Source organism: Tigriopus californicus, chromosome 12 (assembly GCF_007210705.1).
Source record: "Tigriopus californicus strain San Diego chromosome 12, Tcal_SD_v2.1, whole genome shotgun sequence".
Classification (NCBI taxonomy): Eukaryota; Metazoa; Arthropoda; class Copepoda; order Harpacticoida; family Harpacticidae; genus Tigriopus; species Tigriopus californicus.
In genome coordinates, this window is record NC_081451.1 from 4814966 (window position 1) to 4829001 (window position 14036).

General features: G+C 39.2%; 2 protein-coding genes across 5 annotated transcripts; one reads left to right on the forward strand and one right to left on the reverse strand.

The window, feature by feature from the left end:
- Nucleotides 1-3770: 3770 nt before the first annotated feature.
- LOC131891753 (cathepsin L-like proteinase) lies at nt 3771-9953 on the reverse strand. 4 transcript variants are annotated; one of them, XM_059241400.1, is made up of 6 exons: nt 9898-9953; nt 6918-7148; nt 6536-6845; nt 6310-6478; nt 4177-4346; nt 3771-4089 (listed from the first exon to the last, which is right to left on the reverse strand). In XM_059241400.1, exons 1-6 carry the CDS (start codon nt 9944-9946, stop codon nt 3906-3908), a joined length of 1113 nt encoding a protein of 370 aa, XP_059097383.1. In that variant the 5' UTR covers nt 9947-9953; the 3' UTR covers nt 3771-3905. The 4 variants fall into 4 exon arrangements, with proteins under 4 accessions (XP_059097383.1, XP_059097382.1, XP_059097381.1 ...); XM_059241399.1 differs by having other exon boundaries at nt 4177-4283; nt 9799-9931; XM_059241398.1 differs by having other exon boundaries at nt 9799-9931.
- A 2185-nt stretch (nt 9954-12138) lies between these two features.
- On the forward strand, nt 12139-13600 carry LOC131891755 (uncharacterized). The gene is made up of 5 exons (XM_059241405.1): nt 12139-12275; nt 12406-12636; nt 12716-13025; nt 13084-13261; nt 13333-13600. Exons 1-5 carry the CDS (start codon nt 12230-12232, stop codon nt 13546-13548), a joined length of 981 nt encoding a protein of 326 aa, XP_059097388.1. The 5' UTR covers nt 12139-12229; the 3' UTR covers nt 13549-13600.
- The last annotated feature ends 436 nt before the right edge of the window (nt 13601-14036 follow it).

Sequence of the window (14036 nt, forward strand, 5' to 3'; positions counted from 1 at the left end):
ATTCCTCAAACCCAACCATCCCCATTAGTTCATGCTAGCCCCCAGAAGAATGTAGCTTTGTTGATAAGAGGGATTTTTTACGGTTGGAGAGGATGATCCAAGATCTTGTGAACTTGGTCCGTCTAAAGAGAGGAGGCCGTAAAGGGGCTATATTTGAACGTGCATTGTCTTATTTCTAAAAAAAGGCTTTTTTCTCAGATGCAATTTTGAAGAGAAAGATGAAACATCCCGTTGGGCCTTTTGAGGTCAATGGGAAAGCCATAGATAATGTAGAGTCTTTGGCCAACCTACTTGGAGATCAGTTCTCCAGTATGTTTTCAACCCCACTGAGTTCAACAGTAACAGCTCATTGCTCTGAAGACGAGTCTGCTGAGATTGACAAGGTTAGTCAAGTTGAGCATTTAGGTGATCTTACAGTCACTGACCAAGATGCTTTAGCAGCCATCAGGGATTTGAGGCTTTCGAGATCTCCTGGTCCTGATGTTGTGACATCTCAGTTTCTGATGAGATGCTCACTAGCTCTTGCTCATGTTTTCTCGTACTTGATGCGTTGCATCTTGGATCAGGGCAAGTTTCCATCTTCACTAAAGTTAACTTACGTTGTTCCAATTTTTAAAGGGGGAGATAAGTCGCTCCCCAGTAACTACAGGCCAATTTCTCTCACTTCGAATATTGCGAAGGTGTTTGAGAAGATCATGAAGTTCAAACTTGTTGAATTTCTTGATATACATGAAGTCCTTCCTCCTAGCCAGCATGGGTTCCGAGCACATTTTAGCACGGTTACCCAACTGATTGAGCATATAGAGCAGGTTATTGAGGGACTGGAGAGCCATGAATCAGTCGATGTAGTTTATCTCGACTTTGCCAAGGCCTTTGACAAGGTAGATCATGGCCTTTTAGTTAACAGGCTCCATGAGATTGGGATCCAAGGCAAGGTTCTCAATTGGCTAAGAAGTTTCATTTGTGGTAGGAAACAATTAGTTAAGGTTGAGGGATCCCTTGGTGACATACATGATGTCAAGTTGGGTGTCCCTCAGGGCTCCATTTTGGGTCCTCTCCTTTTCATTATCTTCATTGCTCCGCTTCAGAAGCTTGGTAGTAGTAATGTCAGTATCTCTTCTTATGCTGATGATACAAAATTGGTAGTTGGTAGGAATGGTCAGGATTCCGGTTGTCTGGCAAAGGTCCTAGACCAAATTTATTCCTGGGTTGCTGCGAGTAACATGGCCTTGAATGGAATGAAATTCCGCTCAATGACCTTTGGGTCGACGCCATTAGACACTCCACTATTAGATGATGAAGGTAAGGGCATTCAGCAGATCTCATCTATGAAAGATTTAGGTGTAGTGCTCCAAGATAATGGAAAGTTCGATGAGCATATCCAGTTGAAAGTTGGTAAGGCTTTTCAAACATGTGGTTGGATATATCGCACGTTTAAGTCCGGAGATAGTATCGCGATGCTAACTCTGCACAAGTCGATTGTTCAGCCACATCTTGAATATATATTGGAGCCTCACCCATTTGGGCTGGGCTCCAATGAGTTCAGCCGGTTTGCAAAAGGTCGAGCAAGTCCAAAGATGTTTCACTAGGAACATGAAAGGATTGAGACAGCTCTCATATTGGGAGAGGCTAAAAAAGTTGGGACTGTACAGTGTTCTGAGAAGGTTCGAAAGGTATCTGATATTGTACGCCTTCAAAAGCATTCATGAGCTTTGTCCCAACCCAGGTTTTAGGGTCAATTCTAGTGTGCGTTTTGTGCGTTTTAAGAGCACCTTCAAGTTCTCGAGAATCCAGGCTAGTTAAAATAATGAAGTCCAACTTTCTTCTTTCTCGGACTTCTCCATTGTTTAATTTGCTTCCCTCTAATACGTAGGCCATATTGTATGGGGAAGCATCTTTCAAGTCGGACTTGGACAAGTTGTTAGATAACATTCCAGATCAACCCTACATCCAAGGAATAGCTCGGTCTGCCAATTCAAATTCGTTGGTGGACCAAATATCGTAAAAATATTGAAAGGTAATAAAAAGACGAATTATAACCTTTATTTTTATAGTACTAGGGATTGCATTCCCTGTAGGGGTTAGATAAGCCCGTGAAAAAACAGACCAAAAAGAATTTAAAACGAAAGACGCCTTTAGGATCTTTAAGAGTTTATTGTCCAACGAACTCGCCTTTTGTCGAATGGCACAAGTAATGCCTCGTCTGTCACTCTGGGAGTGTTCAACGCCTGGATTGGGGCAAAGACCATGGAGAAACTTGAACATGTTAAAAAACAAGGTATCGCTCATATCTTCATTGAATGCTATATAATTCAAGGAACTGGAGTCTTTCTCAATAACTTAGGTCATTACACCAGCAATGTTTCTTCTAAAGCTACGTTGCACTTTTTCTATCTTATTTAGCCCAGATGGGGGAAGCATACTCCAGGTGCGGCTGAACTATACATTTGAAAAGAGTCTTCATCGTAAACGTATCGCTTGATTTGAAAGTTCTATATATCCATCCGCATGTTTGAAATGTCTTACACACTTTAGTCTGGATACATTGGTCAAATTTTCCCTGGTTTTCAATGATAATCCCCAGATCTTTAATAGAGTCGACCACCTCTATCGGGTTATGACGGACATCTAGATAAGAGAGCGTGCCTATATTTTTGGGATCAAAAGGCCTTAAATTTCACACCGTTCAGTTTCATCTTTTGTCCGTGTGCCCATTCATAGATCCGGTCTAAATCATTTTGTAGGTCGTGATTAAAAAACGAATTTCTACCAAACACTAACTTTGTGTCATCATCATAAGACGAGATTGATGACTGAATTGGTAACCCTTGTAAAGGTGAAATAAAAAATGATGAATAATAAGGGCCCAAGGATTGAACCCTGGGGCACACTAGAGGCTATAACTTGCGTGTGTCCCAATACTCCGTCAACTTTGACGCTTTAGATGCGACCCGTTAGAAATTCTCTGAGCCTCACTCAAACATTCCCATTAATAACTATGTCAGTTAAATAATTGATCAGTAGCTTCACAATTATGTCGTCAAAATGCTGTACTAATTGCTTCAGAGTGCTGAAATGAGCTCGGAATCCATGCTCTTTGTCAGGAATGCTATTTTTGTCGTCAAGATATTTTTCAAGCCTTACTTTAACAAGCTTTTCCATAACTTGGGCAACGTTTGACGGTAGTTAAATAGGACGGTAATTCGTCGACAGACTTCGGTCTCCTCCTTTATAAATTTGGACTTTATGGGCTGTTTTAAATTGCTCAAGCACCTTCTCTACTGCCAATGATCGATTATCGATTCTTCTAGTAAAATGGCCGTGGGGTCACCGATTTAGAACTTTGCTTCAAGAATAGTGCGATCGCACCATCTGGGCCTACTTTTTTTGATTGACTGGATTGCTTTGGTGACACGTTCATCCTCTCTTCTTCAAGAGAAGTTTTCTGTATTTTGGTATTTGATACGAGTCCTTGCGAGATAAAAGCGGTCCTTCTAAAATGGCACACACCTCCTCCAATGCATTATTCAACAAATCAATTGCGCCGTCAATGCTAGTTTCTTGTTCCATCTTGTCAATAATGTTCAAACAATTTATCCTTGCGTTACTCTGCGACCGTTAGCATTCGTTGACATGCTCAAAAATGTTTTTGGACTCCTCTTTCCTCTCTCAGCTTTTTTATTTATACAGTAGACTTTTTGAAACCGTAGAACAGTGCGTACAGTGCAGTGAACTTGGAGAATCGACAAATGGGCCATGCAACATGGTGGTCAGGTTCATAGGGGAACGTGTAATTCACAAATAAGAGCACCGCTTCACAACAGGTCATTTTGGAAGGGTTTTTTCCACAATTGGTACCACTACATGCTATGCGAAATTGAATTGTGAATTGTGATTAGAGAGAGCTATTGGCAAGACATGAGTTTAAATCTAGTCACATCCGTGATGATTTTACTTCCTTGCTTTATTTTCATATAGCCCTCATTTCCCCAACCAGTTCCCCAAGAGTTTTTGATCTCCCAATAAGGTGTGCCTTGATGAATCCCAAAACCAACGAGAGTGATTGCATGCTTCTTCTCAGTATCTCTTCTGGAAAATTTATAAAAGCATGATTCCTTAATCATTGATTCATTCATATAATGTCAATGTGATAACGAATGTAAACTGATAGCCTACTTTTGAAATGAAGAAAAGTCAAATATTCCACCGCCGTAGGTTTCCAATGCATTCTGGAGAGTGGAACCTTTATCTCCCGTATAGATGACCACTACAACAGCGCCATGCTTTAAAAGTAAGGCTTTCATTTCATCATCCGTCAACTTTTCCCAAGAGTACCAACCCGTCACCTTTTGTTTGGAACAAAACATAAACAAGAATTATCAATGCAATCTTTTGAAATGAAGATCAGGCTGGCCAGGTAGCATTTTTTGATGCTACTTTTTGAAAATTAGCATTATTTCAAGGCCACTAGCATTGGATTTTTTAATTAGCATTAGTCTGTGTTTTAGCATTAAACTAGCATTTCTTGCATGGTCCAAAGCATTGTGAAATCTCGTCTAGCATTTTAACATTTTCCTAGCATTATTTCAATGAAAAAATGACCAAAAGGGAGGAAAAGCAAAAAGAATTCTCACAAGGAACTACATTTGGCGTGTTCTTTCATTGGAACCCTTTCCCATTCCATGAATTTGATACCCTGTAGCCACAAAGTGATTTCCATTGGAATGTTTACTTTACGAGTACATTAAGCTGGGACTCTAAAGAGAGGAAACGACACGGCTTTCCACTCACCGCAAAGTAAGACCATTGCGTTGAATCAAGACATTAACTCCAGTATGAATAAAAAATATTATCCGTAAAAACATCAGGTGGCACTGGTGAAAAATGACTGAGTTATCTTTTTGTAGAGTTTAAATTTCTACTTATTAGGAAGTTTGCATAAAAAGCAGGCATTATTTAAGGGGCACAGAGTAAAACCAAAGTACGGTACACTAGATTGCAATTTGAACTTAGGACTCCAATAAATTGTTTATTTTGCAAAAGGATCCAAAATAGTCAAGCAAAATAGGTGTCCTATCTCAACATATATATTATTCCATGATTATGAAACGTCCAAACGAGTTTAAAGAATGATATGCAACTCAGAGGTACAGCATTTTTACTTTTGAATTGAGGGTCATTCACAGAGTGAGAACCACAGTTTCATAACAAGTTCACCAAATTACTTGAAATTTGGTCAAGATGTCTCTTAAACAATTATCTACAAATAATGTTATGACCAAAAAAGTATTGACTGATTGTGTTTAGAGCAAATTCTTGCTTTATCATGAAAACACAATTAGCACTTTTCATGTTTAAAATCATTTGTAGTATATTTACATGCCTGGTTGGAAGAACATACCATCAATGGTTACTAAAATGATATTGATCACATGTTTTGTTCAATACTTATGCCAATAATATAGCTAAATTTCTGTTTGTAACCAGACTTTTGGCACACAACAAGATTTTGGGTTGGCTAACACAATTAAAGATGTTGATTAAAATGGTCAGTGCTTGTATAAGAACGAATAATTACCATCCTTAAGTAAAAGTAAGTATGGGTTAATTTCACTGTAGTATTCAAAGAAACATTAACATTTTGGTTAGTTTCATTGTATTCTGAAAAGTATTCCCCCACACATTTGAGGTAAACCAAATCACATGATTCAAAAGTAGCAAAAATATTTCAAAACAGAAGGGATCGACAACAATTAAGCTCCATGGATAAAGAAACTTATTGCAGCTCTTGCTAAAGTCCGCTTTGAAGTATGATGCACGATAAAAAAAAACAATTTATCTTATTTTCATGATCTGATATCACTCAAGACGAACATTTTATGGCTATAGGAACAATTATAATTGTGTGTAAAAAAACCTTGTTCAAATCCTAAAAATACATTTTTGCTCACAAAATGCTTGTCACCATTTGGTGTCCCCTTCGAAGTCTCAGGGTTCAAAATTAGGAGAATATAATGAACACAATTGAATCAATTTTAACTCCAAGGTTTTTCTTTAGATTCTTGTGTTTTCAATTTTTTTCTTGAATTATGATTTTCAAAATATTGCCTGAACATAACGAGTCAGTGAGTGCCAAATATAATTGAATTGTGAATCTGAAATCCTTTATGAGCACCATGATTAATATGCTTTTCTTAAAAAAGTAGCATTTTCGAATTCCAATTTGCATTTTTTAGCATCGATTTTGCAAGAGCTAGCATTGCTGAGTGAAAAAAACCTGGCCAGCCTGGTGAACATTATTGCTCTTACCTTGACTCCTGAGTCATAATTGTCGGGCATTGTTGTATCATTTGTGTTTTCCTGCTTTTCTTTATAAGGAACATCCTTCGCTAAAGGTAGTTGGCCTCCGCACTTTTCCATCACACATTTGAGGTACGTATCCAAAGACGAGGTTCCTTCGCAACCACGGTTATTGTCGCTGAAAATCAGATAACGATACAAATGGCATCCACAGTTCAGATTCATTTACCCTTACTATGAAGTGGCACAATTTAGAAGTGCTTGCTCCGACAAATGCAAGTCGTTTTTCTGATTTGGATTGGCAATGAGGACGGCTGTCTCAATGGCAGCCACCAAAGCAAACACGGCACAGCAATGGCGCTTCTCTCCTTGATCCCTAACTCCCGTTCGGAATTTCTTCTCAGTATGAAACTCTGGTAGGGTACCGCCTTCTTTTGTTAGCTTTTGCATTAAAGAGGACAAGTATTCCGCAGATTTCTGGACGTTAAAAGATGGAGCCCCACTCCCAAACACACTTGAACTTCTCCGACTTTTGTTTATGAACCCTACGAATGTGCAACAAATTCAAATATGAGGCAATGGATATCGTCCTCTACAAGATCGCCAAGCATATTTACCTCCAAGCCTAGTTTGCTTCGTCAAAAGATCAATGTTGGACGGGCGACAGTAAAACAGGGATTTTTTCCTTCTGTAGGCCTCGTTTTGTTCTTTGATGTCGTTAAGGGCCTTTCGAAGATGTTCATCCACGGTCTTTGATTTGTCCTCTTTGGATATTGTTTCAAACAATTCTGAGTCTGGTTCAATGTCATTGTATTCATACTCGGGGTCAGACTTCAACCAACTGTCACCTGCAAGGGCCATCTATTTTTATAATTTTTTTTGTTTCTCAGAATATTTAATTGGAAAACTGATTTCGTCCTCCCATATCATTCGGTTTTTTCACTCTCTACTACATAAGGACAGCCGAAGAATTTCTTTGATTTTCCAATTGAACTCACTTTTGCTTGTGTTAGTCTGAGTAAAATTCAAATGAAAAGACAACAGAGCGGTCAAAAGCCAGTTGACTATGACAACACGGGCAATCCTGAAGGACAAAAAAGAGACGAGAGCGCAATCAAAAAGGCCTAAATTTGATCATAAGGCAATCGTACAGGTCAAAAACGACAACAGGGCAATCTTGAAGGGTGGACAAAACTAAAATAAAGCTATCCGCAGCGGCTGACTTAGTAAACAATAGAACTTGACTTGACCTTAAATATGAACCATGGAAACGAAAAGAACTAGAATGATTAAGCTCAACAGGAGTTGTACCGGATGAGCATATTTTCAGGTCAACTGGTGCTGGGGGTTAAAGGACAACGATTTTCGCGAAATCCTGCAATACGAGGGTTAAATTATTCCCATGAAACGTTCATAATTTTTGTTTTCTTTCAATTTCTTTTGAATCTTAAAAAACATACACAAAGGGAGGTAGAATATAAAAAGCCATGTTTTTGGGCATAACACACGTAACATGTCAAAAAAAAAGATCAAGACATTGGCAGAGCAAATCAAATATTTCGATTGATTACCCTTATTTTGCAACGCATCTTGAAATTGCAACGAAATGTAAAAGAAATTGCAATGCAGTGATGAGGCATTCGGAATTTTGTTTCGATCTCCCAACAACGTGGTTAAATGTGGGCGACATGATTGCACCTTTGCGTAATCAAGGTAATTCCGACACCACTGGAGGTCAGCCTGAACAAGGGCTAGCTTCTTCCGTTTCAGATAAGTGTTTCCACCACATGGATGAAAATTGCAACTTGACCCCATCATAACCCCTTTAACCTTTCGTTCTTAACAATGCAGTCGGTCAACTTGCTCAAACCCGTTTAAAGAATCGTGATACAGGAGAGCAATTACTTGGCAAGTGGTTGTGTTGGGGGCTTCTACTCAGAAATTGGACAAACTGTCAATGATTCAGATTTGTACCACAGTTGTCCGAAGTATCTCGACTGCAGATGGAACCTTTTGACCCCCCCGCGATTGGATACAGACCCACACACCGTAGTGCTCCCAACTTGACTGGAATCGTTCAATTGCATATTACTTTCTCTGGCACTCGCAGAGTTAACACAGAACACTGACTGGCTCTAAAAAACAAAATAGACTGGCCAAAACTGTATCACTGGAGTTTCCGGTACACATAAACAAAAACAGCTAGCGCAAGATGCAAGATGCAAGTCCCAATAGGCAAAGACCCATACCATGTTCACCAATAGCAAAACTGGCTTCTTTTAGTAAATATGATGGAATAAGTCTGGTTTAACAATCGTGATATCTTTGATCCCCATTGATCTAATAAACTATGTTGTTTCAAACAAACAAATCTGAGGTAAGTTACCATCATCTAAATTCAATGCATGATTTGTATTTATATGATGGATCAAAGGTTCCAATCATCAAAATCAGCGGTTTTTAGGCTAAACAAATCACGGTATTACCAATAAGTGCATCCAATTTTGGCACTCTCTTCATTTTAATTGCCATCATATGGCCAATGTCCTCTGGTCCTAAAAGGTGTGGCAGTGAGTTGGTGGACCATCTGATTGGCTCATCCACAAGTAAATTGGACTAATGAATACTCATAAAAAGAAAACATCCTCCTTTTGAAGGTTTAACTGTCACAATAGGGTTTGGACAATGATTTTACATGGCTCAGAAGGCTGCTAGTTGTCCAAGTTTAGCAATAATGAGTCTCAATACATCGAATTCTTGAAATTTCACCATTCCTTCTCCTCGATCATTGTTTGAACTGACTAGTTAGCTGATAATTTCCAGGGTGGCTCTACCAGTCTTGCTTTTGGTGAATGAACTTGGTGAATATTGGCTGGGTCTTGACTTGACCAATTGCAACGCCAAACCACATGAATTATCATTTGTATTTTTAGTTTAGCTAATTCATATTCTGCAAATATGGAAATCACTTGAGTTTGTAATTGGGCATTTCAACACATTTACGATATAGCAAATTGTGTAATGGAGTTCAGTTTCCTAGAGTTTGCTAACCTTGCGCTTCCTCGTTTGACTTCATTTCCAGGTCAAGTCAAGTTTTGTTGTGATTATTAAGTCAGCTGCTGCTGATGGCTTTGATTTGGGTTTGATCAGCCTCTATGATTGCCCTGTTGTCGTTTTTGACCTCCATGATTGCCTTATGATCAAATTACGGCCTCTATTATTGCCCTCTCATCCAGCGATGGGAAAAATCGAGATTGATCGAATTTCTGCCGCTTTCTGCCACAAGTGGCTGAAAGTGGCAGAAAATGGCAGAAATTGCTGGAAGGTGGTCAAAAATGGCCGCCGGTGTTTAGAATGGCCGATCTTGATTCTAAAATATGTCAACGACTAGAAGGATCATATGGGTTGGATAAGTTCTTGAAGTGTCCTTTGCTACAAAGCATATTGATATAGCATTGTCTGGAATGCAAAATGTTCCTCAAATATTGATATTTATACTGTTTGATGGTTGATTGAATTGATAACAGTATCCATAGACCACTTGCACTATCCAAGGCGTAGCCACAACACTCACACTGGTTATTGAATACGATACACCTTTTTTAAATGCAATAGTCGTCATTTTAACTTCTTTGTTGCCTGCCATGCCTGCTTTATCCTCTAAAAAAAAAAACTGTTTTAGCCCCAAGACATTGCTTTTCTTTTATTCTCTCGAATCTAAACAAAGCCCAGTCTTTATCAGTATTACAACATTGTCTTCGTCAATGGTATTCAAAGTTGCTCAATCGTTATAACAACAGAATTAAAGGATTATCAGAACAGCAGATCGGGAGTGGGATTTACAAATAGAGATAAAATGATCAATATACGTATGTACTGTATCGGGGCATTCTCATATTATGAGGCATTTATTGCACAACACTTAACATTTTCATGATTGCTGTCAAGCAATAGACTATTTTCGTACATTATAAGTCTTCAATCATTTCCTATAATGACCTGAAAGCTTTCAACACAAAAAGAACACTGCGCATTCTCGGGATGAAACTATCCATATTTTAGAGGTTTTGATTAACTTTGTTATTTATAAGATAGGCCATAAGTTGGTCGTTTTGGCAAACAAGCTCGAATAAATTGTCTCAGAACAAAAGTTGAAGGCGGAAAAACAATACGCCTGAAATAACACTAATAACTACAATTTCATGCTCATGGTGGTCGTGAGTGAACTCCTGGTCTCTTTGGGACTTCCCGACATTTTATTTACTCGCTTTTGAACTTACCGCGCCGATCACAAGGTTGATATGAGTTTAGGTTGTCAGAATGAGGCTAATTTTTGGTCCAATGCTGACCGAGCTTTCCACATGATTCCCTCTCTCTTGTCAATAGTTTTTGTGAACTTCTCTAGTGCACGTACGGATGGAATCCCCCCAATTTAACATCAGAAACTGATACTTCTTCAATGTTTGGCCCATTTAGTGGTTCAATTCTTTTTGGATGATGTATTACCAAATGTTTTCAAGCGCTTTAATATTTGCCCATCTCTTTGCTTATGATTTCAAGATCACCACGTATTCTAAGTCTCAAAGATAAACCACTGCCAAGATTTGCTTCTTTTCTTTTTTAGTAAGTGGCCAAAACCTCATGCAGAAGCAAAGGGCACAAGAACGAGCGTGTTGCAAAGCAGATCAGGAGATGGAAGAAAATGTGACCACTGATCTCATATTGGGAGAGGCTAAAAAAGTTGGGACTGTACAGTGTTCAGAGAAGGTACGAAAGGTATCTGATACTGTACGTCTTCAAAAGTATCCACGAGCTCTGTCCCAACCCAGGATTTAGGGTCAACTCTAGTGACCGTCGAGGCTTAATGTGCGTTTTGAGAGCACCTTCAAGCCTTCGAAAATCCAGGCTAGTTCGAACAATGAAGTCCACATCTCTTCTTTCTCGGGCTCCTTCATTGTTTAATTTGCGTCCCTCCAATATTCGTAGGGAATACGTAGGCCTTGTTGATCCGGTAGCATCTTTCAAGTCAGACTTGGACAAATTTTTAGATAGCATACCAGATCAACCCTACATTCGAGGATTAGCTCGGTCTGCCAACTCAAATTCGTTGGTAGACCAAATATCATATAAAAATTGAAAGGTAATAAATAGACGAATTATAACCTTTCATTTTAATAGTACTGGGGATTACATTCCCTGTAGCGGTTGGAAAAGCCCGTGAAAAACCAAACCGAAAAAAAAGAACCAAGGATATTGGGACATACGAATTGACGACCTCACTACGGAAGGTCACCAAGATTGGCAATAAAATAGTTTTTGAAAGCATTCAACGACAGCTTTCAATTGAAAATGGAATTCCTCAGTGTCAATAAAGGCGTTCAAAAGCCTTGCAGGGTAACTTGAGCTCTTTTCATGATAAAAACCGACATGGATTGCGATGTAGATCCATACGGTCCGTTTTGGGGGTAAAGTGTTGTGTCTGAATTAAAAAACATCTAGCTGTTTTAATGTAATGAAGGGATTGTTTTGCGACCATTTTCAATTTCCAGATCATCCTAGGGCCTAAAATCCCCTCATCATTAGCAATCCAAGCACCCGCAAATTGAATAATCGATCCAGGGTTGGCTATTTTCACACTACAAACGTGACATTACGATTCTTTGGTATTTACTTGACCCTTTGCTTTCAAAGCTCTCTGTCCACTTTAATATTGAAAATTCACTCGATTTCTTACGTAGTCAAACATCAGAGACTAGCTCGTAAGTCTGGGGGTCGGTGGGGGATAAGGATTCCTTTAGTTGCACTATTCATAAACGCTTGCCATGTTGTAGTCCTGATAAAGATTGAGCTTTGTTTAGATTCGAGAGAATAAAAGAAAAGCAATGTCCTGGGACTCAAACAGTTTGTTTCTTCAGAGGATAAGGCACGCATGGCAAGCAACAAAGGATTGCCTGCCAATCCGGGTTCGCCCGCGGGTATGAGGATCTTTTTCAAATTGTGTCCCTTGCTAAAAACACTGCCTCAGTTTGAGTGATCCCTTCATCAATCATGATCATAAATTAGTCTTGATAGGTGAAAAAAATCACAAAAAAAATCTTATTACAGATGGTGATTGGTTGAAATCTGACCCCGAGTATGAATACAATGAGATTGAACCAGATTCAGATTTGTTTGAAGCAGTATCCAAAGAGGACAAATCAAAGACCGTGGATGAACATCTTCGAAAGGCCCTTAACGACATCAAAGAACAAAACGAGGCCTACAGAAAGAAAGAATCCCTGTTTTACTGTCGCCCGTCCAACATTGATCTTTTGACGAATCAAACTAGGCTTGGAGGTACACTGTAAATATGCTTGGCAATTTTGTAGAGGACGATATCCATTGCCTCATATTTGAATTTGTTGCATATTCGTAGGGTTCATAAACAAAAGTTGGAGAAGTTCAAGTGTGTTTGGGAGTGGGGCTCCATCTTTTAACAGCACGAAATCAACGGAATACTTGTCCTCTTTAGAGGAAAAGCTAAAAAACGAAGGCGGTCCCCCACTGGAGTTTCATACTGAGAAGAAATTCCGAACAGGAGTGAGGGATCAAGGAAAGAAGTGCCATTGCTGTGCCGTGTTCGCTTCAGTGGCCGCCATTGAGACAGCCGTCCTCATTGCCAATCCAAATCAGAAAAACGACTTGCATTTGTCGGAGCAAGCACTTCTAAATTCTGCCACTTCATAGTAAGGGTAAATGAAACTGAACTGTGGATGCCATTTGTATTGTTATCTGTTTTTTTAGCGACAATGGCGATGGTTGCGAAGGAACCTCGTCCTTGGATACGTACCTCAAGTGTGTGATCGAAAAGTGCGGAGGCCAACTACCTTTAGCGAAGGATGTTCCTTACAAAGAAAAGCAGGAAAACACAATTGATACAAATGATACAACAATGCCCGACAATTACGACTCAGGAGTCAAGGTAAGAGCAATAATTGTAACTTCAAAAAATTGCATTGATACTTCTTGTTTATGTTTCGTTCCAAACAAAAGGTCACGGATTACTACTTTTTCAAGAAAAAGTTGACGGATGATCGAATGAAAGCCTTACTTTTAAAGCATGGCGCTGTTGTAGTGGCCATCTATTCGAGAGATAAAGATTCCACTCTCCACAATGCAATGCTAACCTACGGCTATCAAAACTCAATGATCAAAAACTCTTGGGGAACTGGATTTGTGGAAAAACCTTTCAAAAATGACTTGTTGTGAAGCGGTGCTCTTATTTGTGAATTACATGTTGCATGGCCCATTTGGCAAGAAAGCAAGTTCATTTCATTACCCAGCCATGGAATAAGTAGAGAGTCGAGTTCTAGAGAGAGTAAGACGTATACTTCCCTTCATTCAGGGGAAGCATGGATTTATAATGACTCCATTAAGCAGCAGTGTAAGAAGATGTCAGCATAAAGTTGCGGAGGTCACATGGGTACTTTACAAAACAGAAAGGGTACAAAAGAGCAAGAAACAAAGCGCAATATTAGACAAAAGCACTGTTCTACGGTTTCAAAAAGTCTACTGTATAAATAAAAAAGCTGAAAGAGGAAGTATGAGTCCAAACACAGTTTTAAGCATGTTAACGAATGCTAGCGGTCGCAGATTAATGCAAGGATAAATTGTTGGAACATTATTGACAAGATGGAACAAGAAACAAGCATTGACGGCGCAATTGATTTGTTGAATAACGCATTGGAGGTGGTGTG

What these genes read in the sequence shown, in the direction of transcription:
- LOC131891753 (XM_059241398.1), bottom strand. Translation starts at nt 9,922, where the DNA reads ATGACGACTATTGCATTTAAAAAAGGTGTATCGTATTCAATAACCAGT. An exon ending in ATTCAATCAACCATCAAACA is followed by an intron (nt 7,149 to 9,798) that starts GTATAAATATCA and finishes TGGCCCTTGCAG; the next exon opens with GTGACAGTTGGTTGAAGTCT. An exon ending in ATTATGACTCAGGAGTCAAG is followed by an intron (nt 4,347 to 6,309) that starts GTAAGAGCAATA and finishes TCCAAACAAAAG; the next exon opens with GTGACGGGTTGGTACTCTTG.
- LOC131891755 (XM_059241405.1), top strand. Translation starts at nt 12,230, where the DNA reads ATGGCAAGCAACAAAGGATTGCCTGCCAATCCGGGTTCGCCCGCGG. An exon ending in GAATCAAACTAGGCTTGGAG is followed by an intron (nt 12,637 to 12,715) that starts GTACACTGTAAA and finishes GCATATTCGTAG; the next exon opens with GGTTCATAAACAAAAGTTGG. An exon ending in CTAAATTCTGCCACTTCATA is followed by an intron (nt 13,026 to 13,083) that starts GTAAGGGTAAAT and finishes CTGTTTTTTTAG; the next exon opens with CGACAATGGCGATGGTTGCG.